The sequence below is a fragment of the Corvus moneduloides genome, chromosome 8 (genome assembly GCF_009650955.1).
Source record: "Corvus moneduloides isolate bCorMon1 chromosome 8, bCorMon1.pri, whole genome shotgun sequence".
Taxonomy (NCBI): domain Eukaryota; kingdom Metazoa; phylum Chordata; class Aves; order Passeriformes; family Corvidae; genus Corvus; species Corvus moneduloides.
In genome coordinates, this window is record NC_045483.1 from 15,186,680 (window position 1) to 15,214,654 (window position 27,975).

At 36.6% G+C, this 27,975-nt stretch overlaps 2 protein-coding genes across 4 annotated transcripts in view; one reads left to right on the forward strand and one right to left on the reverse strand.

Annotated features, from left to right (window-relative positions):
* Positions 1-4,049: 4,049 nt before the first annotated feature.
* Positions 4,050-16,321, forward strand: LOC116447468 (endogenous retrovirus group K member 10 Gag polyprotein-like). Its single transcript, XM_032116662.1, has 3 exons — positions 4,050-4,500; positions 8,802-8,900; positions 10,768-16,321. Exon 3 carries the CDS (start codon positions 10,942-10,944, stop codon positions 12,679-12,681), a length of 1,740 nt encoding a protein of 579 aa, XP_031972553.1. The 5' UTR covers positions 4,050-4,500; positions 8,802-8,900; positions 10,768-10,941; the 3' UTR covers positions 12,682-16,321.
* Positions 16,322-22,240: 5,919 nt separating this feature from the next.
* Positions 22,241-27,975, reverse strand: part of LOC116447540 (heparan sulfate glucosamine 3-O-sulfotransferase 1-like) — a 48,785-nt gene continuing 43,050 nt past the window's right edge. For all 3 annotated transcript variants that reach the window (XM_032116818.1, XM_032116817.1, XM_032116820.1), the window contains one exon: positions 22,241-27,632. In XM_032116818.1, the coding sequence (XP_031972709.1) occupies positions 26,584-27,513 (930 nt within the window). In that variant the 5' untranslated portion in view covers positions 27,514-27,632 and the 3' untranslated portion in view covers positions 22,241-26,583. The remainder of the gene's footprint in view (positions 27,633-27,975) is intronic.

Below are 27,975 nucleotides of genomic sequence, written 5' to 3' on the forward strand. Positions count from 1 at the left end.
TATCTGTGCATCATGGTAATCACAGTTCACTTCTAATTTATCCTAAAAATGGAAGGCCAAAACTATTTGGAACAAGGAAAATCGAAGATGTAATGAATTAATGTCCTTTTGATCTTGCAGGGAGGAAAGAAAATTAATTGGTAGAGCTACCAAAGGTGGACATTACAAGGAAACACCACTAGAAAAAGCCATCTGAACTACTTCAGCTAAATATGCAGCTCATTATTTGTAAGACTAAGCTGCTAGCAATAGTTTAAAGTCTTCAAAAGGATAATAGCCCAAATTTAACAGATGCTTGAACTTTCAGGGTGCTACTAAAGGAAAAACTTTAAAAATTCAAAGTATTAAAAATTTTAGGACCACAAGTGTATTTCTGTTAAAATTCATGAATTTTGCTGTGACTTTCAGTGAAAACAGAATCAAGCACTTTTGTTTCTTCTAGTGATTACTAAGTTGCTGGTACTATAACACTGGTTAAAGCAACCCTGATAATGCAACCCTTATGCTTATATTGTTCTAAAACTATTTTCAATATGAATAAATGATTGGAGGAAAAAAATACACAGGTATTTAGAGGGCAAATACTTTTGAAGAAGTGTGTTATACCCAATACCACAAAATCATGGATTCAGTGCAGCAAGTTTTGTCTGTCACCTAAAAGAAGTTTGTTAGTTCCAGAGTCTGCCATGACTAAGAGCTGTCAGTTCTTATCAACTCCAGCTCTGAAACCCAAAGCTCAGAAAAGACAAGGTGACTGTCTTGTTAGAAAAGTCCCTGAGGGCATTTGGGTGAATCAGACTCTGAAGGGCAGCTTAGTTCTTCTAGATGAGTACTTGTTTCAGGCCTGCTTTTCTAGGGGTTAGCATAGATCTGCTTACTGTGGGCTTCATAGCAGATAAAAACATCCTTCCAAGAGTCAATCAGAGATTTTTAAATAAAAACATGACAGCATAACTTAGAGGAACTCTTGGCAGAACTTGGCAGCTTGGTGTCATTTGAGTATTTGAATGAAGATGTCAGTTGATGTGCAAGCAGAGCAGAAACTGCTGCCAAGACAAGGTTTGGACAAATCTTCTGTAGGTATATTCTGCAAGACATCTTCAGAGTGGGTGATCTTTTAAAGTGCATTTAGACTTGGTGAAAATGAAAGAACAAAAGGAATGTGGAAGACTCTTAGCCTACATTAAATTCATATAGGACATTGGGAGAGCAAGAGAAACAATGGAAACAGACACCTTAAAAATTGATATCTGTTCAGGGCAATAGTAGGGGGTTTGAGATTTGTTTTGTTTTGTGGTGGTTGTGGGCTTTTTTGTGTATGTTTTTTGTTTTTACTACCTCCTTGAGGAGACAGGGCTTACTTGGCAATGATGTCTCTCTTTGCTTCTCTCCATCTGGTCACTGCACCCATAATAACTGTTGAAATGACAGCTATTTTCAAACAAATTTGAAATATACTTCAATTCCTATGAGATCTGTGGCATTTACATGCAGCAGATTTATTCAAAATAATGTTGCACTAAATGAAAAGCAGGCAGAATACACCTGGTTCTTTGGAATAAGGGTGAGGTTCTTGAGGTGAGTAAAGCTTGGTAGGGGGAGCGAGTGATACAAATTCATAGGAAGGTTTCATTACTTCTGCTATTGAAAAATTAGTTTCTTTTTCTTTGGAGATTTTCTTAAATTCTGCGCAGCATCTGGGAAGGATACATGTAAACTTGTAAGATCACATCCATTATGTTGTAAAAAGATTGTCAAATACTTGGAAATATTTGATTTTTGGCAAACTCAATTTTGGATTATAATCCTTGCTGCCATGTTTGAAGAAGGACATGGACATTTCTTGAAATAAGTTTTGAGAAATACAAACTGTAGTGAACCATATTATTATTAAAGTCAAAAGGTGCTTGAAATTTTTATCCATTAACTAGTTCTAAACTGGTTATGATATTTTTACGGCCTTAATACAAGTTTGTAGAAGCCACAGCTGGTTTTTTGTCTAAAATATAGAATCACAGAGTAGCCTATGCAAGAAAGAACCTTGAAAGATCATCTGGTCCAGCCTTTCACAGCAAAGGGAAGCATAGATGAGATTATTTCCAACCTGTCCCACCACATCTTGAAAACCTCCTGTGATGGAAGCTCTCCCATGTCTCTGGAGAGGTGGATCAGTGACTGATGGTTCTCACTGGCTTAAAATGTGAGACTAGTTTCAATTATTAATCATGTGTTTTACATACCAAGAAGATCTTTCAAGGATTAATTTCTTCCCTCTAGCTAAAGAATGATTGGCTAAGTCTAATTATTCCAGTTACTGTTTAATAGATCTGTTAAATCCACAGAAGCCTGCATTTATGATTCCCTGAATTCAAAAGTATTAGGTGAAAAGTTATTTATTTAATGAATTGGAAGGTTTATTATTTCTTTAAAAAGGTTTGAGGAAAGCACAGAGGATTTGAAATAAAAACATGTAAAATTTGAATTTAAAATAGAGGCAGTTGTTGGTAATACAATTATGTTTACACAATAGGAATAGCTTATTAAAGAGATGTCATAATGACTGTTTCCAGCAAGTGTAGAGTAATTAGCTTGAGTAGCCACTTGATGTCATCCTGGTGCAACAGAATTTGTCTAAAAACCATTTAAAAACCTTTGATTCAAAGAGAATGATTGTTTTGGTGAACAGTTTTCTTTTGGGGTAACAGATGTTGGAGTAAGGAAAGAGTTAAACAGAAAGCAGCAGCATCTCCCTGGTCAGCGTGTACCTGAGACAGAACTGGATGAACGAATTTCCATGTCAACACAGAGCATTTGTTGTAACCAAAAAAAAAGCTTTAAGGAGTAGAGATGTATATACTGATGCTTCCAAATAAAACCTTAGATTCACCTGCATCTCTGCTGGTGGGTCTTGTCCCTTTGGGTATCACAGTTCTCCGCTAACCGTAGCTTTTCTTCTCTTAAAAATTTATTTATTTTTATTTTTATTTTTCTTGTGGCCATGCAGAATCTGTTTAAGAAGCTTTTTGACAAAATGCTTAGTAACTTCTTTTTTCTTAGGTTTTATATAGCTGTAAATTTTTCAAGAAAATGTGACTTCACTTGTCCCTCGTGTAATTAGGTTGATATCAACAGTCAGGTTAATTTGGCCCAAATACTCTATCAATGTTATGTACACTGAAATGCGTAGGAAATCGTTCAAGATTTTCAGTGATGGTTTTACTTCCAAGATCATTAAGCTGGGTTATGCCACCTCTGTCCTTTTTTTATGAACATCAATAAACTTTACAAATGCAGTTATAATTTTGTCCAGGAAACGTTGCTCTTTAATGCTTCATTCTTGGCATCCAATTTAATTTAAAGGAGCAAAATGTCTCACTTGATCATTATGTATTTTTTTGGTGAGGAGGGAAGAGGGCAGAAGATATAAACTTCAGATAAACTTCATAGGATTCAGAACAAAATTTTATAAGGACTTTGTCAGAATTAATTTCCTCTGATACTTTTACCAGAATAAAATATCCCTGATCTCTCAGTGTCTTTCTCCTACCACTATTTCTCCTTCCACCTAGGCAGGTACCCTAGATCATCTAATTTTCTACTCTTTTTAAAATTTCCTATGACTTCCTTGATGCCTTAGGTTTTTAACTTTCATATTTTTCAAATCCTGTACTGCCTAGTGTGTAACTCTGAAGTTTCTTGTAGCCCGTTAACTTCTGCTCTCTCATGCCAGGTAGACATAACAAAGCCTCTCCAGGCCTGCTCTCCGAGGACACTCAGACTGTCCTAGGCCCAAAACGTGTAAACCAAAAGCCTCTAAAGAGGGGGAAGCTTGGGGAAACGACATCATTAACTGAAGCTTTAATTGGATAATTAACCCTGATATGCAAATGAACCAAACTTATAAAACTGGGAAGAACTGGTGACCTGTGGTCCATCTTGGGGTCCATTTTGGCAGTAGCCTCTAGACTTCCCAGGGTGGACCTTTGAAGGCCCTTCAAATAAATACTTACATTTGTTCCCTTACTCTTGTCTAGTTTCTGGTTTTAGGTGCCCTCTTCAGGCATCACTCAGCTCTTCATGTTCTTTATACTTTCTCTCAGTCCTGTGACTGCTTGGCCTGCATTTTCTATCATACAATTCACAGTATTTTCCCACACTACTCCCCTGGAGTTGTAAAATATTTACTTTGAAAGACTGCCTCTTTGTTCTCGTGACTATATTTTATTTACAAAAGTTTGCAAGTTTGTGTTGTCATTAGAAACTTTCACAGATTCTACAGCCTATTGTGTAATCTAGAAGATTATTTACAGTCCACAAACTGGCACAAGAACAACTCGTTTTTCAAGTCGGAGGAATGAACAATTGCGTGCACGAGCTCATTGGGAATCTGGGAAACTCTACGTAAGAAACTGTTTCTGCAGTTTCTGTACCTGTTTGTGATCCCAGAGCCTTCTCTGGCAGCTGCCTCAGGAAGATAAAGCTGAGACTGAAAGCATCCAGGTAGGTGTAAAGAAGGTGATTAAGGGTATGGTAGAACTTCTATAGGAACAAAGAGTGATTGAAAAGAGCAAGGCTAATTCAGTCTGAATAAGGTGAATAATAGGGATTTGATTGAAGTGAGGAGATTAGTAAGAAATGACTACTGTCTTCCTTTTACCTCTATCTCAATGTATGAAGTAAGGAGATAAAGTGAAATTAAGGACCAAAGCAATTTTTTTTCTTGGAGTATAACCATTCATTAGCATTTGCTGTTTCAGGAGGTCATTGAGGCAAGTCAAGAGCTGATCGTAGCAGCTTTTAAGGGTTCATTAACAGCAGTTAGTAATTTTTTTTTCCTTTGAGTAGTTTGCAGAATGGATAAAAGAGATGCAGGTTTAAAAGCAAGGACCTTGAGCACAATGGCAAATAAAAATAGGCAGTATGTGAATTAAAGAGAATACATTCTACTTGAACTCCCACAATTATTTATGGCCACAACAATGTTTTTGGTTGCCAGAGTGAGACAATATGGTTGTTTTCATCCAAGTTTACATATAAACAATTTTCATTTGCTCTTCTCATTGATAACAATTTGGGTAAGATTCATCTGCTTGAACTTAAACACTTTCAGTGCATATATTTGCAAATGTTAACTCTTATGTATATTTCAGTGAATGGCAGCAGATATCTTTAGGGCATTATTTGTATTCTTTTGCATAGATGTTTAAAATAGGTCAGATGAACTGTGTTCTATAAGTGAATATTTCTTCCCCTTCTGCATATTACTTCTAATTGAATAAAAAAAATCAGGCAATACTTATATGCAGGTAGCTACAATGTAAGCATGAAAATTTAGGTGGAATTAATGTTATAGTGATCATTGCTCACAGTTTCTCACAACTGTATTTCATAGTTGCAGTCTTGCAAAATGTTGAGAGATTATCTACAGCTTCTTCTGCTTTAACTTCATGTCTCCATTCCATAAATTCTTTTCTATTCCCTCCTGAGAAGGTGCTATTACAAAATCATATACTTTTTATTATCCTTGCTGATGGGTTTTATCAGATGTGTATGGAATCATTCCTTTGTTTATATTACAAAGTTTTAAAATGGGACTGGTTTTGGCCTGCTAAGATTGTTAAGACTTGCCTTTTTTGTGTTTTTCAGAATTAGGCAATAGTATGTTTAAATGATGTAAAGTCTCTGTGACTTTCCAGTTTCTGCTAATCCACAAGGAGTTCTTATCTAATGATAGTCTGCATACTCTAAATGAATTCTATAAAATATACTTCTGCTCCCTCAGATAGTATTTGGTATCTTAAGACTTTCATCTATCAAGCACAAAAGTTTAAAAAGTTGGCATATGTAAACTTAGTTAACTTAAACATTTAGATGACTTTAAATAGTCAAAATTTATATGTCCTGGATGAATAGAAATTTCAAATTAGATAAGATTTCTTAGCCATAAAAGAGAATAAAAGCAGAGAATGACAAATGGATGTATGAGAAGCAGTATATGAGATGTGGTTGATAAATTATCTTCTGATCTGTTAATGAATTCCAGATAGAGAAGTTCACAATATGATGATTTATTGAGATTTTAATAAAGTAAATTAAAAATTGAAAGGTGATCTGAATGAAAGAATCTCCATGAATCTTTAAAAAAATAATTAGGAATTTGAGCTTTTAAAAAGGCTTTTTATAGACATAGACCTTTACCCTCACATATGCACATCTTTGCATTTTAAATAGATAGATCTGAAAAATCTACTGATGCTACACTTCTCCTTATACTTACATGGAAATAACAAATTCTAAAATACTTATATAGAAATACGCTCTGCACACTTGCATACACTAAAAAAATCCGTATTTAGTGCCAGATTCTTTATGACCACCTAGAAAATCCTGCAGGTCTGTCTTACAATGATGAGTAAAGATAATACACAGATGCAAAAAATATTTGAACAAATAACATATTTGTAATTAAGACTTAGTTTTAGTAAAAACAAAACAGGCAGGGTTTCTTCAATGAAAACCAATTTTGCAGTGCTCTTTTTTCTGTTTTGCTTTCACAAAAGAAACACAAGCAACTATGTAGAAAAAAAAATAAACTGTTGCTGTGGCAGGAAAAAGTAATTGTATCTGTCAGTTCAGCCTGCTAGTCATTCTAATCAGCTGGGTGAAACTTGTACAGCCAAGATGTATCTTTAAAATCCAAGAACAGCCACCGTGGCTTTATTTTTTCTGGAAAATGTTCTTAATGTCTCAGCATCTGATTCAACATGTTTGGTTGTTAAAGTTCATATTATCATTTTCTATCATTAAAAACATATTTGATAAAAAAAATTCCTTTGAGAGATAATTCCTATAATACAGAATATTTCTGAACCTGTCAGTATTCCAATTAGATTACAGTGAGTATTTAAACACTGATTAATCTTGAGAGGTAAAAATCATCTGCTATACCTACAAACAACAATATAATGAATGAGATTGAACACATTCAAATAATGTATTTACATAAAATACATGAGAAACTGTCCCCCACTAAATTTAATCTAGTAAATGTTCTCATTATGTGATACGTAATTTTTTTCTTTACTGTTTAACTCATTATTTCTTTTCTCTTTTAAAATTAAGATCTATTTAACATTTGTTGATTCAACCCCCAGCATCAAAGTAAATCTGGATAATTTTAACCTTTTCAACATGAAATCTAGGGACCATTTTATATTCCCCATGTATGACAGGAATGCTTTAAATGTTGACTTTTACTGTGGGGATTTGAAATTTCTCCTGGTACAGAAGTTTAGTTGAATGTCTGCTTTTGGAGTAAATAAATGCATGACTTTTTCTCTCTCCTTTCTCAGACCTTCCCAGTAGTGTGATATTCTAGCCCCTGCCCCACAGTATTGAAGGATATGGATCAATTTTGTTTGAGAAATTTGGAAGAGACTTTATTTCCTCTTCTGCTTTTCTTTGTTGTGTGCTAGCAGAAAATCAGATTGATAAACCACCACTGATACACCACTATAGAGAAGAAGCTCCCTGTCCCTGGGGAGGTTTTGCCCACAGCAGAGGTGTTGGCACAGTGTGGCTGTTCTGCCTGCACAGTCCAGGAAGCTGCCTAGGGAATAAGGCTCCTGGTGTCTGCAGCGGTTGGTGCAGAATTCCGTACATAAAGGATGCTAATGGTCATTCACATCAGTAGAGGCATTGCCTGCAAGAGGAGAGTGGCTTTTTAATTTTTTATTTAAAATTCTGTAACATCATGTAAAGAAATTGTTCCAGCAGTACTTGCCTTTGCTTTTTGCAACCTTTTCCCTGGTTAAACGTGCATCCAATTTAAGATCTGCAGAAGGAAGTCACAGTAAATTAACAGGTGGCTGGTAAGCCTAGAGATTTACAGAGAAAACTGCTCCTTCCTCTTTACAAAAAGCTTGGGAAAAAAAATGTAGTTTATTTGGTTGCAGTGATTGAGGTAAGGGTAAACTGAAATAGATGAGAATTGGATGGAGGAGAGATTAGTATCTACAAGCAAACACTACTGGCTTCCAAAGACTGGAAGGAAATTTCACACTGTGATGTTTTACAAAGTGTCAGAGTACAGGTTTTTAGTTGAGGATAAACTAAAGAATTCATGAATTCTTGCTTCTCAGCTCTTTAAAATAATTGATCTCTGATTTGTTGATGGGCTTATAAATACAAGGTCAGTGTCATTTCCATCCATAAGAAAACTGCTAACATCTACATATTATTCATCAAGAAAACACACTCATGATGGCTATCAAATTAAACATTTATTAATTTATGCAATTTATATTTCACTCCTGTATGCAGAATGCCTGACAGTATTGGAGCAATAATACAGCCCTCATCTAGTTTAACTCCTTTATTGCATAAGCATACAACAAAGCTTCATGACTGAGTAATAGCAAAATCCACATGAAATGTGCATAATCTAAAGAGCTCTATAGGGCAGAGTTTGAAAATTTGGAGTTTCTTTTAAATGTGTTTGACATATCTTTTTAAAGAATAACCTGTCTCATTAGAAGGAAAAAAAAAAAGAATGTAAGGAATATGCATCACTGATGATTGTCAACAAAAGAGTATCTTTTCTAGATAATAAAAAATTTTCTGTTCAGAGTTTGATTTCAGTGTTGTAAATTCCTACCATGACCCAAATTCAGATTAAATTATTAGAATTATGGCATATAGCATAAAATAAAATGAGTATCTGATGAGTAGATGATGGCCCCTGTGATTTATAGCTGTGTACCTGACCACCTTTTGCATTCTCTCTCTCTCTGGTGCTGCAGATCCAGATAGCTCTCCAGCTGATAAACTAGAAATAGGAAGAGTGTGATCAATCTCTCTCCCACTTTGCCAGCTTCTACATTTGAAGTTCAAGTGTCAAGGTAATTGCTCTTTTTTCCAGCTATTGAAAAATTTGGAATATACTAGTGTATGTATCTTGCCTTATTCCTTTTTAATTAAAGCATGCATTTATGTTTTCTGGTTATAGAGAGAAAAGCATGGAAATACGACACTAGAACACCCTGAAGGCTTAAACAATAGAGCGTTGTTTCAAACTGATGAGCATAAAGAAACCTATGATTTTTCTTTCAGTCTTGCATTTCTTTGGGATTGGTTTATTTTCCTGAGCTACCTGGGGTGGCAAGTGGTGCCAGAATATTTCCGAACCTAGTTATTTTCTTGCCTGTTTTTGCATTGTGTGTCACAGGGGTCTGGTTTGGTTCCTGCACTTATTTGAAAGCACAATCTGACTTACTGAGAGTTTGAGAGGAAGATGGCCTGAGTTAGTATTAGTGTAATTTATATCCGGTTGCAACTAAACAAGAGTTTTATATGACTGAAGTATGTGATCAAAAGGCAAAATTAGCTGAGCCAAACCCCTGCAGATTTATCTTAATGGTGGATTTGGGCAGGAGCTCTGAAGAAGGTGCTGTTCCCCTGCATGGTGGTGAGGTGCTGTCCCTGAGGGCCAGCAGGTTGTGCAGGCTCTGTGCAGTTACTGACTAGAGGCTGCAGCACACAGACCTGAAGCCAGCTGGTAACTTCACAGCAATGAAAATGAGACCATGCTGCGTTTGAATTCCCTGATCAGAATCACCATGCATATCTTTGTGAAACGGCAGACAGATTAATGGAATACATGTAGCACGTTGGGCACCTTGCATACATGATCTGTTGCCTGCAGCTGGTTCACTGTAATTTTGTGTTGTTGCAAGGAGAGATCGACAGAAGGGGGCGTGACTCCTCACAATGTTTTGCTGTCTGTCTCGGCTGCCTGGTAGCCGAAGGTTTAAGATTCTTCGTATTAATATTTAAAGTCCCAAGAGGATTGCATCCCAAGTGCATTTTTGAGCTTCTGATGCCCTGTATTCCATTTCAATCTTGATGGCTAGGAGGGAGAGATTTGGGGCCTGAGGGCTTTCTGAAATGAGCCTGCTGAGAGTATACAGTATCTTTTCCTCTGGAGTACTGGCTGTGTGGAATTTTTCCCTCCAGAGCTCAGATGTGTGATAAATTTAGTATATTTAAAAATATATTTTCCACCTAAGCTTTGCATGACAATACTATCAGTTGTAATTATTTAACTGTTAGCAGTTATGATTTAAAGTAGCAGACTAAGGAAGAAAGACTGTGGGAATATCCTTGTCTTATTAGAGACATCACTCTTTGCCTTGGACATTGGTTATGAAATATTCCAGTACTTTTAAGAATCTTTAAGAGGCTTTTATGATTGCTTTTTTAAAATCATAAGATATTAAGTACTTCAGACAAATAAGATTTTTATGGTCTTCACTTGTAAAGTGCACAAAGATCAGCTACTAAATACGCTGAGACTCTTTTGCTAGAGGTATCTTTATTACTCCATCTGTATTTCATCTGCCTGTCATAACTACAAGAAGAGTAGGTCCAAATTCATCCCCAGATGTGGGGCAAGAAAACAAAGAATGCTTAGCAATAAGAGAACAAAGACCTCTTGGTTAAGAACACCGACTATTCAGTCAAGGCAGGAGAGATGTAACAAAGTTTCTGAAATGTAACAGGTAGCAGAACCACAGTAGTTTGCAGAAAGAATTGTTATACAAGCACTTGTTTTAAGGAGAAAAAAGCTGATGCGAATATTAGGAACATGATCACTTATATTAGCAGTTAGCAGACACATGAACTGTTACAGTATTGGCTATCCAGGAGCGTGTTATTCTAATCTGCTAGTGAAAATATTAATAAATGTTTTTAATAAATGTTTTCTAGTTGTTCACAGCTGGGGACCATGCATCATTCCTACGCTGGAAACGGCTCCCTGAACAGGGATTTACAATCTCCTAGGTGATCCTGGACCTGCGGCGTATCCCCACTGTACCAACAGTGGCCTTCAGGGATCGCCGAGGACTCCTTTCATCGCTGGCTAAGGAACAGGTTAGCCTTATGAGCGGCCAGGAAAATTTCCCCATAAAAATGGGCAATAATATAAGTAAACTGGAAACTCTCCATAAAGACTGTTTATTGCATATTACAAAGGAACAAGGCTATAATATACAAAAAAGCAAGCTTATACAACTCCTTCTATGGGTGAAAACTTACTGCCCTTTGTATCCCCCTGATGGCTCCTATGACCTCTATCACTGGAAGCAAGTGGGGGAGTCTCTACAGACTCATCAATTAGACAGTCATGAGGCTAACTGCAATGAATTTATTACACGGGGAGTTGTATATTCTGCACTACAAGCTTCTCGCGATTCAGAAGAAATATTACACCCAGCCATAAACTCATCAGCAGACGCTTCCCCTGAACACACAGCACCACTTTCACATCCTGATTTGGTTGTTTTGCGAGTGGAGGAAGGAATGAATGGGGAGGAACTGGAGGGCAATCTCGTAAATCTAAGAGCTATTGATCTAAGACAGGAATGTGATTTATATCCTGCCATAAAGCCACAGCCACTGAAAATTATGGCTGCATCACCATCTACTGATGCAAAGGTGCTAAAACAGCACTTGCATACCCCACCCTCTGAGCCCTTAAGACATATGACTGACAATGAACTTTTGCTGTCCCCTGAGCCAAAACACTTCCTAGACACCTGTCAAAGACAAGCATTAGATCTTGGGGATGTTGAATTTCTCCGTGCTATGCCCACGGTATATCAAGGCAATCAGCCTCGTCATGAGCAAATTTCTTATGAAATGGTTAAGGTATTAAGAAAGTCTGTCAAAGAAAATGGTCTGCAGTCTTCCTATACAATGGGAGTTGTAGAAGTTATAGCAAAAAACTATGTTATGTTACCTGCTAACTGGAAAGCTTTATTTGAATTGATTATGACAGCAAGACAATATTTGATATGGTGGGCAGAGTATGAAGAGCTATGTGAAAATCAAGCATGGGCTAACATGAACACTGGTAATGCTGGAATAACAAAGGATCATTTGGCAGGGACTGGAGCTCAGACAAGCATAAGAGATCAGTTAAGAATGCCCCCAGAGACATATAACCAAGTGAGGGGGCTGGCTATAAGAGCTCTGAAAAGAGTGCCGGACATTAACAAAACTGAACCTGGCTTCTCCGCCATAAGGCAAGGACCCCAAGAACCCTACATTACTTTTATCGATTGCTTGCAAACAGCTGTGAACAGGCAAAGTGATTTACCAGCTGCAGCAGAAATATTACTGAAATCCTTAGCCTATGAAAATGCTAATACTGACTGTCATAAAGCACTTGATCAAATCAAAACCAATCCTAATATTTCCTTAATTGACTTTATCAAAACTTGTGTACATGTTGGTACAGAACAATACAAAGCAGATTTACTAGCAACTGCCTTAGCTCAACAGCTAAAAGTGGCTCTGACAGCAATTAAATGCTTTGACTGTGGAGAGGAAGGTCATGTGAAAAAGCAGTGCTCAAAGAAAAAGCAAGGGAATAGAAATCCTAGTAAACAGTGCCCCAGATGCAAGAAAGGTTACCACTGGAGTAATGAATGCCATTCCAAGTACGACAAAGACGGCAAACCTCTGCCACAATGGGGAAAGTCAAAGCAGGGAGCAGGATCTGGTGCCCCACAACAAAACAGGATCCAGCCACAGCAAACCAACACAGCTCAAGTTACAGCAGGAGAAGCCCAGGCAGTGCCGGCTTGGACTTGGCAGTTTCCACCACAACCACAATAAATAACACATTGGTTCACCTTATACCTACAGGTTTAAATGGACCCCTTCCTTTTACATGCTATGCATTGCTACTTGGGAAGTCTTCATCATCTGAAAGTGGACTTTTTACTTTACCAGGAATCATCGACTCTCCTTCTAGGGGCGAAATAAAAATCATAGCTTGGACTCCTAACCCACCTTGTACTATGCCAGCAGGGTCACGCATTGCTCAACTGATACCACTCCCTATATTGCCAGATATGCAATCAATACCATCTGTCAATGCTGACAGGGGCACTGGAGGTTTTGGAAGTGCAGGCATTCCTAACATTTACTGGTCTAAACTTATTTCAGTACAACAACCTTTTCTAACCTGTGTTATAGATGGCAAGTCTTTTACAGGATTAATAGATACTGGAGCAGACATAACCATCATCAATAGACGTGAATGGGCACCCACATGGCCTTTAACAACTCCAGCAGCGATCGTTGCAGGCATCAGAGGTCAGCGGATGCCACAGGAGTCAGCGAAAGAACTCATGGTACATGAGCCAGAAGGGAAACAAGCACAGCTCAAACCATATGTACTTTCTACTCCATGTACACTGTGGGGAAGAGATCTGTTGTCACAGTGGGGACTGACATTGACAACAAATTTCTAAGAGGGGTCACTGATGTGCAGCTGAGACTTAAACTGACATGGAGCACTAAAACTCCTGTGCGGATTGATCAGTGGCCCCTCAGAGGGGAATGGCTTCAACAAGCACAAAAGCTGGTCAAGGAACAATTGGATCTGGGAAATAGAGCTCCTTCCACTACCCCATTGGACACCCCTATATTTTTGATTCCAAAAAAGACTGGCAAATGGAGACTCTTACAAAATCTGAGAGCTATCAATGCAGTAACAGCCCCAATTGGTGCACAGCAACCTGGAATTCCTAATCTAGCAATGATCCCTGAAACTTGGGAATTGTTAATTATTGACTTAAAAGATTGTTTTTTCACAATTGCATTGCATCCTGATGATGCACCTCGTTTTGCTTATTTATTACCATCCTTGAACAACAGTGAACCCGTGCAAAGGTATCACTGGGTTGTGTTACCACAAGGGATGAAAAACAGTCCTACAGTATGCTAATTTGTGTTAGCATGTGCTTTACAACCGCTGCAGCAACAATTTTCAACAGTTCTATTGTATCATTATATGGGTGATATACTGCTAGTAGCAGATGACTCTTGTTGTATTGCAAAGCCATTTTGCCTTTTTGCATCATTTTCTTGACAAATTTGATCTTTGTATTGCAGCAAAGTTCAAACCGTCCCACCTTGGTAATACCTATGATTCCTATTATTTGAACAGAAAATTGTTCCTCAGCCCATTGTGCTGTGGGCCTCTATTAAAACACTACATGATTTGTAAAAATTATTTGAAACAATTAATTGGCTCAGACCTACCCTTGGTGTCTCCACTGAAGAATTGTCACCCTTATTTAATTTACTTAAGGGACACAGATTTAACATCTCCTCGTGAACTCAATCCAGATGCCTGTGAAGAACTGCAAATTGTGACAGATAAAATTCAGACATCTTTTGTAACCAAACAACAAGCAGGAGTAACTACTGAGACTTTTTGTTATCATAGCTGAATCCCAACCATATGCATTTGCACAGTGGTATGATGATAAACAACAATTGCGGAGGCTAGAGTGGGTATTTTTACCTCACACATTTTCAAAAACAGTAACCACATTATTTGACATGATTGTTAGACTTGTTTCCACAGGATGAAAACAATGCCAAACTCTAACTGGGGAAGATCCTTCTCATATCCACATTCTTTTGCCTGCAGATGCTTCTCAGGATATATTCCAGGAATCATAGTCTTTACAGGCTGCCCTGACAGACTTTTTGGGAAACATTGCTAATTCTTTGCCGAAAAGTAAACTTTTCCAATGTTTAAAAGACCTTTCTCTACAGCCGCGTTTTCTAACATCGTCACAGCCCCTGCCTGGAGCAAAGACAGTCTTCATTGATGGCTCTGGGAAAACTTAGAAAGCTGTTGTTGCCTGGAAAAATTCCACAGGGGATTGGGAAAACTGATTTTTCACCCAGGGTTGACTAGCTAGCAGAATTAGCAGCCACTGTAGAGGCTTTTCGATTGTTTCAAAATGAGGCTTTCAACTTAATATCAGATTCCTTGTATGTAGTTGGCATTTTAAACCATATTGAACATTCCTTTCTAAAGCAAGCGCACAACAAGAATTTGTTTATACTGTTATCTGCTCTGTATGATTATGTTCGATGCCGATCTCATTGTTTTTATGTTATGCATCTTCGGTCTCACTCATCTTTGCCTGGACCTCTGGTGGAAGGCAATGCAGTTGCAGACCCCTAACTATGATGGCAACAGTTCCAAATCAAATTACACAAGCAAAGTTGTCACGAATTCTATCATCAGAATGCAAAAGCTTTGAGTAAACAATTTAATCTTACTTTTTCTCAAGCTAGACAAATTTTCATTCTTGGCCTGATTGTGCATGCTTAACACCTTTAGCTACTGCAGTAGGTCCAAATCCAAGAGGATTCGGTGTCAATGAATTCTGGCAGATGGATGTTACCCACGTTTCTTCTTTTGGCACCTTAAAATATGTGTGTGTATCAGTTGACACATATTCCAAAATTTTTGCTGCCTCTGCTCATAAAGGGGAAAAGGCAAGAGATGTCTTTAAGCACATGCTGTGAGCTCAGGAGTTCCTAAGGCAGTGAAAACTGATAAAGGTTCAGCATATGTCTCACAATCAATGAAAACGCTTTTTTCACTTTTGGGGTATACGTCACTTAACTGGCATACCTCATTCCTCAACAGGTCAAGCTACTGTGGAACACACACATGCCCTTTTAAAGAATATGCTTCTTAAACAAAAGAGCAGCAATAGACTTTTTATTGTTAGCCCAGGGACACGGATGTGAAGTCTTTGATGGAATGTGCTGTATGAACCTGAGTGACCACTATGAATCCATTCACAAAAGCATCCAGGAATTGAAGGAACTGCCTGGAGAGCTGCAGCAAAACCAGGGATGGGATCCTTTCAGTTTATTCTCCTGGTTGGGGAGTTTCAATTTTGGACCTTGGGTTAAACATAGTTGGTTTAGCTATAATAGGACTTAGAGCACTTTTGATGATTATGTTATGTTCACCATGCATCTTTTCTTGTATTCAATGGCTTTTCAATCAAAACATAAAGCAGGTAATGCTTATGCAGACACACACTGTACTCACTTTGCAATGCTTTGTAAATAAAAAAAGGGGAGATGTGGGGCAAGAAAACAAAGAATGCTTAGCAATAAGAGAACAAAGACCTCTTGGTTAAGAAAAACAAGGGCTATTCAGTCAAGGCAGGAGAGATGTAACAAAGTTTCTGAAATGTAACAGGTAGCAGAACCACAGCAGCTTGCAGAAAAAAATTGTTATACAAAACCACTTGTTTTAAGGAAGAATAGCTGATGTGAATATTAGGAACGTGATCACTTATATTACTGGTTAGCAGATGCACGAACAGTTATACTATTGGCTATTCAGGTGTGTGTTATTCTAATCTGATAGTGAACATATTATAAAAGCGATGTACACTTTTAATAAATGTTTCTAGTTATACCGCAACTGGCGACTGTGCATCATTCATACACTGCACCCACATTCACTGAAATTCTGACAGGTTTACTTAACTTGAGCAGAATATAACTGTACCTGAGCTCCTACTGAAGATGCAGGTAGTGTGAATAAAATATCAGAATAGAGGCGCATCCAAATCAGGGGTCCAGATCTGCAACTTCTGCTCAGGTGTTGTGTCTGTAACAGGTAGGATTTTTTTCTGGTCAAAGGCACAGAATCAGGCTCCCATTTGTTTTGTTTATTTTGATCTTCCTATAAATAAGGTAGTGGAAATGCTAAAACATTTATTCGGATTTTTCTGTTGCTCTTACTTTTGGCATTGTATTATACTATATTTAACATAGGTATAGTCTTATAAAATGTTCCAAGCAGTACTTCACTTAAGGCAATTATGTGAAGTTTGGCAGTTGTCCTTGCCCAGCTTATTACCACTAAAAGAACACTGCTGAACTATATTTCCTTGATATTCAAAGATACCTAAATGACCATCAGCGAAGACCAAAGAAATAGTAACTGAACACAACTTTGAATCAAAAGCAATAAAAAAAATCATTTAGTAATTCAGATAAAACATTTTCTAAAGTAAAACAAGACTGTTAAAATAATTTCATTCTGTTATTGTTAGCATTGAAAATACTACATTTATTTTAAGAACTGGTGGTTTAATCAGCACTGAAGGCATGTTGGGAAGTGTTAGAATATATTCTGTCATTTGGCTCAGCTTTAGGCAATTATACATGTAAATATAATTACTATGGTATTCTTTTTTTAAACATTTTGGTCTCAAGTTTGTGGTGAATGAATCTGCAACTTGTTTTCTTGACGCCTTTTTGAAGTGAATTAATCCAATATTAATTTATTTTAGATGTGCCAGAAGCATCATCCTATTACTAATAAGTTGAAATAGACAGCAGGAAATGCAGGTCCCTTCCTAACATTGCCAGAATGCATCTCTGTGTGTTTCCAGCAATCTGGGTGATATGTTGACAGAATGAGGCCAGCGATGCAAATAAAGGAATTCTCCCCCCCTCTTCTCCTTGCAGTTTATTGCTTGTCATTGACTAACTCACTGACTAGAATTTCTGCAGAAAAAATCAAACTAGGAGAGAAACAGCTTCTATATTAGTATTATTACCAAATGTTTAATTTGTGTGTTAGGTGATGAGAGTATGTATGTTTCCAAAAGTACAGCTATTTAATTTAGTTTATCAGCTGCCTAAGACTGAAGTAGTATTCTCCAGGTATATAAATTTCAGGCTGGTTTCTTAACAAAATTAAAGTAGTTTTACTGCAGTTGCTGTAGCGGACTGTCATCAGTGTCACTTTACATTAGTGAAACACATGAATCCAAATGCTTCTGTTAAATAAATACTTTTTTTTTTAAATTGAAGGTGGTCTTTTTTAACCTATCCCCCCAAAGTATCGTTAATTATGCTTGCTGTGTGTGTTAGGATTTGTTATTTTGTCTTAATCGCTTGCAAGTGTGTAATCTGATTCCCTGATGTACTAACACAGCGCAGAGATAAAATGTATTTATTTTTGCAAACCACAGTGTATGTTTCAGCTTTTACCATTCTCAGATCAGGAAAGCTCAATTTAAGATCAAAATTATTTATTCCATAAAAGAGAAAAGCCAGAATTAATTAATAAATGAAAAAAAACCAAACCCAACAACAACAAAATCAAACACAGGGAGAATTTATAGCTAGAGAAAATCAAAGATAGTGGGTGACTGGCAGGAAAGTTGTATTTACGTGAAATAAACATCCTGGGGTTTACTATTAAAGTGAGGTAACATAATCTTGTTCCCTTTGATCACAATACACAGATAATCAGGATAGGGGGTCATACAAGCATATACAACTGTACCCAATTCTTATTTGATTAAAAGGAGTCATGGACAAAGGACTCTAAGACGACAGATAACAAGGTTATGCATTTTCTGGCTCATTGTATCCAGTAGGTACAGAGCCAGATTAGTATATTTTATTCATACTTGAGTAGCTTTATTTATCTAGCATAGTTGCCATCTGTGAAAACCAGTGCTTTGGACAAAAATAATGGAGGATCTAGAATCTAGTAAAAAAAATTAAATGGGTCTTCCAAATTTAGTTTGCTGTTACCAGCGAAATACATACAGCAATTTGGCGAAAATCTGTCTTGTGGGTGACTTGAGGGGTAAAAAGGCACACAAGCACCCTACCAACCAGAAAAAGATTTTTCTCAGATTGAAGCCTGAACCTCTGTTTGATGGAAGGGGAAAACCACTCTTCCCAAGTACTCAAAAACTGTTTCAAGACATTTGACTGCTGAAGGAGCCGTGCTCTCTCTAATCTGGAGCTCGCAGCTCAGTATGATTCTGCAGGTGGCCATTTTAAGTGACCACTGTTACATTTCTTAGGCCATTTTCCCCACTCATCTGGAGTGTAAGACTTGGCCATCTCCATGCCTAATATTTGTAATTTTAATGCAAGTGATGCATATTGTGAACTGTACCCATATAACATTGAAATCAGCTGGCAAAAAAGGTATTTCCTACGAAAATATATTTTCAAGGGAGAGATGAGAGTGAGCAGTGCAAGGCATAAAGGAACTAAATGGGAAGTAAACGGTGTTCTAATGCTGCTAAAGATGTAGTAACTTTTGAATGGTAATACCTTATTTAGGACACTGAAACCAAAGTATTTTTAAATTCTTGGATGCATTTGAATTTTAAAATTCCACAAAATGAAGAGGAGGGTTTTACACTCTCACACACAGACACACACACAATTAAAGTGTCATACATGAAATCCCTATTTGTGCTTGGTCTTTGCATATTAAGTGCTTTAAGTAATTAATTTTGAGTTAATTATTTTTAAATTGAATGTTACAATTAACCCATCAGCCCAGGTACAAAAATCCAGTTCCATTATCAGTGTTTCCATTTGTTTAAAGTTTATTAATAGAGTTGCACCCTTCCCAGTTAAAATTTTCCCAGTTAAAAATCACAAACTTGCCCCTTTTCAAGCTTCAAACCACTGGTACACCATAAGAGTTACCTTTCCTGTGTTTATTGTATACTTTTACAAGTGTTTTCAGGTGTGTTGGATGTATTTTAATACTTTTTGTAGGTGTTTCACTTGCATTTGGATTCCAAGGCCAACACCCCCACCCAGTCTTAATAGCCAGCAGCTATTTTTAGCTACAGAGCCATTACTCTGCAGGCAAGTTCCATGGCAACCTGAACACCTGAATTTTAATGAAGGTATTGTATTCCCCTTATCTCTAACTGATACCACCCCCCTTGACAACGATGAGCCATTGGTGGACGGAGATGATCCATCAAAGGGAAAGCACCAATCGCTTTGGACCGAAGGGGCGGGCTGTGGGCGGGCTGTGGGCGGACTGGGGGCGGAGCAAAAACTATAAAGAGGATGAAGCCGAGAGGCGGGCTCTCTTCTCTCTTCCCCTCTTGCTCTCTGCAGACTAGCTGTGGGAGACATCGGTTCTGGGCATTCAAAGCCTTACCCCTTTTAAGGGGCTTTTAGTAATTTTTTAAGTCAGCCCAGCACTGCAAGTTCTTTTTCTTTACCTGAGGGCTAGTGCTGCCTCAGCCAGAAGATCTCGTATCCCTGCGCTCCTGGGGCATACCATCTACCGAGCCATAGGATCCCAAATTTTTATATTTTTCTGATTTCTGTAATTTTTCAATTTTTCTGTTTTCAATAAATTAATCTTTTTAAGAGTTGTCTCATTTCTCACATAAAGGAAACTAAAACACAGAGAAAGTTTATTTTTTAAAAGTATGAAAGGCAGTTTACTCGAACCCTGTTCTGGTGTGCTTTCTGTGCATAAATAGGCCCTAAGTATATGATCCACTGGCTGGTTTTTCCCCAATCTGTGCATCTGTTTTATTCAGTTGTCCTATGTACACCTGACAGAGAACTTCAGTCACGTAAACACTGGTAGTCTGGCAAACACATAATAAATACGACAAATAATAAGTTACAGATAGCTCATATATAACTGTTACCTCTGGTTTGGTATGCCTTCAACAGCAACACTTTAGTGCACAGCTGTAGATTCTGCCTTTGTTTTAGACTCAGTGTATTTTGTAAGCTGTGTATGATGGACCCGTGTAACTACAGCATATGTTCTTTATGAGCCCTTAATCTTCCTTCACTTGAGGCAGCACTGCTACCCCACAGTTTGCAGTGTTCAATCTGCATCACTTGTCTTGAATCGTAGATTTATATCATGGCAGAGTATAGCAAAGGTATCTTCAATCTTTTCATGACAGCTGCACAGCATTTTTCTAGACTGACAGTCCTTGTCAAATCAACAACAACCCTGCTGCATCTAGTGCTGCTGATTTTCCATAAGGCATTTTAAAATGCCCAACGTTTAGTGAGGACAGTTGTTACTTCCCATCCAATTTACTAGGGTATCACTGCAGAATTTCCCCAAGGATAGGCATAATATACTCAACCTGTCCTACAGCACTGTAGTACTCTCTAATAAGGTGAAATAGAGTATTTTGAAAATGTATATTCATGTATATTTCTAATAGCCTAATGATCATAAAATTCATTCAGATATGGAATACCTAGCTAAATCCCTGAAGTAGCATTTTACTTACTCCTGTGCATTGTCTTGGCAGGCCAATCATAATTTTGATTGTAACTGTGCCATATTGGGTTAACAAATATTTAGCAGAAAAGGGCCTTCAGCTCAGGTTTTATTGTGTTCTAGTTGCCCTTATTTCTTCCTATTGCAAGTTTGGCTGGTACGTCCCTAACAGAAAGTTTATGATGGATCAAAAAGAAAACCTTGTCCAGTCCAAGTAGCAGAGGGAATGGATCCTTAATTACCTGTGCTTCCCTTTAATTACTGCCATTGATTTAAATCTTTAAGGCAGTGGTTTAAAGTGACAATGTGTTTGTGTAACATTTGTCAGAACAAGAAAAATTGGAACATGGTTGTGTTATCTAAAGAAGAGAGAGAAAATACCGAGATTGTTAAACTATTATATGTCCCTGTATAGAAATGTTTTTCACTGAGAACTGTAATAAATTGAGGTAATATTCTTAATTCTGGCATAATAACTTTCATTATTCACATTATTCACAACGCTACTTTCATTGCAGCGTGACTCAAAACACTTTTTTATCTCAGAGGAAACAGTATAAAACTAGGGAAATGGCCTTTGAGAGAAAAACTGTACCCCTGGTTAAGAGTTTACATGAAGGTTATTTTTTTTAAACATTTCCTAAGAGGTTTTTGTAACAGCACTGAAAGAATATACAATGTAAAAGTGTAAAACTATATTGCATCAGAAATAGACCTTGCAGTACTTGTTACATGGGCTAATACAGGAGAGTGTGCATTTTGCATCACATCTATTTTCACAGAAAACTATTATTTTCATTAGTCTGTTTTAACCTGCTGTATTTTCCCTAAGTAGCAGATTCACCTTCAAGGACTAATTTATACAGTTCTGTTAGTGTCTTGGCTTCCAAAATGTTTTCAGGAATTGTGGTAAGCTCTTGTCACTGTTAATTAACCTTAAAGGCAAGACAATACAATTCCTCTGTAATTACAGAATGATACTACAGTCTTTCTAGCACTGCTGGTTGTAACTTTTAAATTAGTTTTAGAAAATAGCAAAACAATTTAGTAAGTCACCATGAAACTTGAAATAATCAAAAAGGAAACTATTTGGCCAATAACTAAATACTGCTCATTAACTATTGCTAATTACTGATTTTATTTCTAATGTGTCTGTTCATAGCTATGAGAAAATTCAAGCTTATGAAGGAAATGAAGATCAAATACACTAGAAAATAATAATCTACAATGGTATATTACTTTAATAATTTAAATACGTCTTTCTCTGCAAGGAAATGTTGTGCAATTCTTACTATGAATCAAAGTATTGAGGGGTAAGTCTCTTTTTTTTTTTTCAGTTAAACTATGTAAGTAAACTGATAAATCATGTTTTTGGTTTTGACCACATAGATTAAACAAGAAATTATAGGGATTATAAAAATATTAAAATTTTTGTCCAATTCATGAAAACATCTGAATTGACAGAGGCAATAAGCAGTCAAATTTGATAGAAAAAACTATTTTTTAAATTTTTTTTCGATGTGCTGGAGACAGAAAACTCCTTATGCAGATATGCTTCCCTACAGTAGTCAATCTGATCAGCTTTCAATAGATAATCTTCATAGGATTATTAACTTTGTATCAAGAGGACAGTGAAGGAGCTGATGTGGAGCAGCATGTAAAGATGTGTGTGCCCTCTGTAAAGTCCTCTACAACAAGAAAATGTCTCTGCTTTAATAGGTATCCTTTAAGAGGACCTCTAAATTTAGCTTTCAAGGCTAAATTGTGAAAGACCAGAGGCCAAAGTCCGAGGCCTTTGAGCATTTGCATACAGGGGATACAATGAAAAAATCCAACCCTTTTCCTGGTAAAATAATGGTTTAGAGTGCAATGCAGGAACTTCTTTGCTTCTTTCCCATTAGTTTAGTACTAGGAGTTTTGGGGGTAAAATCCTAGCTTTTAAGTTTCCCAATACTTTCCTTTATGTACTATAGTAGTATATATAGTACAAATTAAAAAAAAAAAAAAAGAAGAGGTGATATTAGACTCATCTGGATATTAAGTGTGTGCTGCTTATCATGGCTGAACTGATCCAGTTACAGCTGCTTGATATGGTTAATTCTCTGCAACATTAAATCAAAGCAACTATAACTGTGGCATTTTTACTAGAAAAGGAAAGGAACAGTATTTAAAGTTTAGTATTTGTGGAACATCAAAGAGCTGGTCAAATCATCATAAATTCTGCAGTAGTCTTGCACACATAATTGTATCATCTGTTTCAGATGCTCCCAAAAACCTTTGAAACAACTGCATGATTTCTTCAAGTGACCTTCCCACATGAAATTTACTTCTGCAAGCAACTCTTGAGTATCAGAGAATGAGATGAAAATTCTCTGATAAACAATTTAGAGAAAAGTAATTTCTGGTTTACTATCAGTTGTGTAAATTCATGACATGTATGTAATTGCTTAAACTGAGAACTGTCTTGTTAGTAACATCTTTATACTGACTGCAAGCCGACAGGTCTTCCCAAAAAACTGACTACTTTTGAATTCCAAGTGTCAAAAAGTGAGTACTTTTTATTTCAGTATTACCCAAGTATGGCTCAGTGGATTTTCTGTTAAGGTTATCTGATTCCTTTCCTGAGCATGAGGGAAGGAGGGTTTTCTTAAAGACTTTAAGAATGGAAAAGGTCAGGATGGCATGAAAGAGTATTTTTCAGACCAAAAAACGAGAAACTGATTGGAAGCCTGCAATGTAAAATTACAGTCTAACCTCTGTTATACAGAGGTTAAATTGTATGATTTTTGATCATTTATCAAAATAAAATTTCTGATGAGAATCTGATTTACATAAAACCAATTCAAACCAACCACCCCTTCACCCAGATTATATTATGGTTAATATATTTCTCATTATATTAGTAAACTCTAAAATAATCATTAAATTCATTCCATCAATTCTGTTCTTCCCCAAAATGCTGAACAGGAATGAGGAGTGATAACAAATCAAATAGATATAAGCATCACTAATCCATACAGCTCAGCTCTCCTTGAAATGTAAATTCCAGAAAGGGACTTGCATTTTCAAAGATGCATATAGCTTCTGCTAGCTGGTGCTCCTGCATTCAGCTCATTTAAAGATTAGCTGTAAACTTCAGAGAACAAAGAGAAAAGAGAAGAGAAGAGAAGAGAAGAGAAGAGAAGAGAAGAGAAGAGAAGAGAAGAGAAGAGAAGAGAAGAGAAGAGAAGAGAAAGACTTGATGCCTGCAAGCATAAATATAGAAAGACATTAGAATTTTCTCCCTTCCTTTTTCTTGGAAGGCTGTGAAATTTAATGTGGCATATAGACATCTGAATTCTTCAATTACCAGCATCTACCTGAAACTTTTATTAAAGTATACATTGTTTTCAAATTTGCTTCTTGTAAGGAAAAAAAATGAGAAAAGAGGAAAAAGACAAAGAGAGTTTTGGAATGTATAAGAAACAGAAAGTTATATATTTCTGTCTGATACAAGATGCACTTATGTTTCTCCCTTCAATAATGTATTTCTGAAATGAGTGGACTGGAAGGAGTTTTGTTTATCACTGAGATTGGATTGGTCAGAAAGAACCAGCCATGCTAGACAATACTGGGAATCTGGATTTGGGTGTTCTGTTATCAGACAAAAGTGCTGTGCCCACAAAATAGAAAAAGTTATTCTGATATAGAATCACACTATTAATTCAGAGTTCAGAAATATTCTGGTTGAGGTTTTTACTTGACAAAAGACAAAGAAGATACAGTTAGACTGTACAACTGTAATTATTAAAGTTTGCCTATCCAATGTCCTTGTAGAGATGGTAGAAGACCAGCATAAATATCCTGTTCTTTGATTAATTTGAAACAAATACATTTGTATTTCCACAGATTCTTATTGACATTGTACTTTGTAGTGCCTATATTGGATCAATATTAATAATTAAGAAGCCACAATCTCAGAAAAAGTGGCAGAAGTAAAAGAAAATTTGAGCCATTTATAGCAATCAGAGTTGTAGTAAACAAACCTACTTCAGAAAGGTAATTTCAGAGATTAATATATGCTAATGAAAATAATTTTCTCTCATATATACAGTATATTTTCTTTCATACATACATAAGCAAGTCATGGAACAGATAAAGAATAAGAATTATTATATTATTTTTAACATTTTACATTTATTGAGAGAATATTTGATGAAGGCTATTTCCACATAATCTGAGTCCAATTCTATCCAGCTTCAGAGGAATACTGCTATCTGCCTAAGTAGCCCACTCACAAAGTATTAAAAGCCTAAAAGTCAGCCCAGCAATACATACCTTTTAGCCTGGAAGTGGAAGAATCCCATGGTAGGAACATACACTCCTTTAGGATGAGCAGTGACTTAGACAGAAGGACACAGATGCCTGACCCTTGTCAGGGTTCAGTGGGGTTTGATGCTCAGATTTTCTTCTTTGGTATTGATATATAATAAAATGTTTACATGAAAAAGCAGAAAAGATCAGCACAATACTGTTAAAAAAAATTGAAAATAAAATCCTGATGCAAGGCTATAAATGGTTGTGGTTCTTACAGACAACCTGAGTATGTCATACTGAGTGTACTGAACATTGTGTCTGAGTAATGAAATGAGGTTATTTTAATGTTGAGACTATCCCATGGTCTGCATTGGAAATGGCAAAATAAAACTACATCATGCTTCAGGGGGCAAGCAAATAATTTTTTTTTAAACAAGAATCATTGTGCCAATGGAGATATATAAACCAAAGCCAGGAGAACAGAATAACTAGTCACAGAGTACAAACATAATTCATGTGGTAGTACTAAGAGCTTTTCCATTCAAGAGCAAAGTGACATAATTTATATAATCAAATATTTGTACAATTGCTCATATTAGTAATTTTTTGTATTGATTTTTTTTAGTGTATAGAATATCGGTGTTCCTGGGATATTTTAATTTCTTTACATTCAGAACTCTAATTTTAACATTCTTCAAAAAGTTCATATTCTTACTTTGGAGATTTTTTTTGCAAACCCATGATAGTAAGTGTGGTTTAATATTAATGTCATACAGGCAGGTAACTTCTAGTTCACCTATTCAAAATTACAGGTGAAATAGATTCCTTCTATTTTTAATTAATTACTTCAACATATTAAAGAGGATGATTTATTTATTGGAGCTACTATGTATGCCCCTATTTTAACATACAATTTAAACTTATTTTATGCAAAAATCTATAAATCAACACCACTATCGTGGGATATAAAAAATACTAACAACAAAAAATACAGAACATTAGAATAATACCATTTCCAATATTTACATTTTTTACAGTTAAATGCATTTTTCCAAAGCAGCATAAATCTTGTAGAGATATGTCTTTGCTAAGTCTGCTGAAGTTAATGTACTTGCATGATGAGAGAAAGAAGATCAGAATATGACTCCCAGTAATCATACAAATACATAAAACTTATTATTCCCAACATAGAGAGTACCATTTCAATGAGTCAACAGATGTGTTGTTCCAATGAAGCATGTAACCAGGATGTCAATTCTCACAATACAAGTCATTACAGTTTAGAAAGATGAGTCTGAAAGTTTGCCTCAGGCCCTTTTTAAGAAACATTGACTCCAAATACGTTAATGCCAGTCAAAGGAATGATTAACCATCCTGTAAAATTTTGCATTGTGCTCTCTGAAGTAAGAATATAGTTGCTCCAAAACAGTGCTGTTAACAAGAGGGTGGGGACGCCCTTTGGATTCATGTAAACATCTCTCCCTCCCATCACTTCTGATGCAGTAGAATCCCTTGGTCTGGTTAAAATAAAAATTAGAAGACATAATTCGGGAAGGAAGATTTAGAAATCTTTCAACTTTTTGTAATTCAGGAAGAGGGTCCTTGATTAAAGTATTGCCATCCACTATGTGAATCTGATCCAAACTGAAATGCTTAAGCCACTTTTCCATATGAACATCATATAGACTTCTCTGAATAGCTTTGTATTTGGTATTAAGCACTCCATTCTTAATAACAATATCTTCAAAGAGCTGAACAGGCTTGTGGCTTTCTACTCTGTTGTAATATACTTGGGTATAGTCAGATATAACTCTCTCAGTGGGATCTCTTAGAATGAGCAGCAGTTTAATGGAACTATTCATGTCATGAATTCTTCCTGGAGCCTGTGGTGATGTAAAATAGCCTGGTGTTTTCTCAATTGTAATTTGATTTCCATAAGAAAATGGCATCAGATTTCTATACCAGTCTATTCCTTTCACGTAATTTTCATCCCAGTCAAAGAAGTGGACTTCTGTAGCTGCTACCACAATATTAGGATGAATATCCAACATTTCCAGCAAAGCCCTCGTTCCTCCTTTACGAACTCCTATGATGATTGTCTGAGGTATTTGCCGGCTCGTGCCAGGAGGTCTCACCTGTGCTGAATAGTGCTCACTTTTATTGCTGAATAATCCCACTTGTGACTTCAGTGTATCCAACAGTGCCCCATTCTCAACAGGAGCACCCTGAGCATGAGTCAGCAGAAGATAAGCTGACACGAGTACGAAGGCCATGTGGAGAGGAATAATTATTTCAAGATAATGTTTTGCTCGACTAAAGAAAGAATAGGTGAGTCCCCTCTTGAGGTGGTTGGCAGAACCCGTGGTAAGCACACAGCAAGCTTCTGAAGCATCTACGAAATAAAATAAGACAAGTCAGTTTTTCTAAACTCATCATCAGTTGAAAATTCAACTCACAATTCAGTTCGCATATCTGTGATCCCAGTAGAAAATGTATAGGGAAGTTATTTCTTTTTTCCTGACTTTATTTCAGAAGGACAAAAGAGTCCCATGTGTTGGGGTTTTTTCTCCTTACCCTGAGTGACCAGTGATGGATACAGATTTCTTTCAACAGATTTTATTTCCTCTAAGCAAACTAGAATTGTTTACCTGATTTTAAATTCCTGACCATTTGTTGCTTGCTTTGGTTTTTCTAATTATCTTCCATACATACCACATACTTCTCTTGTTATAAAT

What these genes read in the sequence shown, in the direction of transcription:
- LOC116447468 (XM_032116662.1), top strand. Translation starts at nt 10,942, where the DNA reads ATGAGCGGCCAGGAAAATTTCCCCATAAAAATGGGCAATAATATAAGT.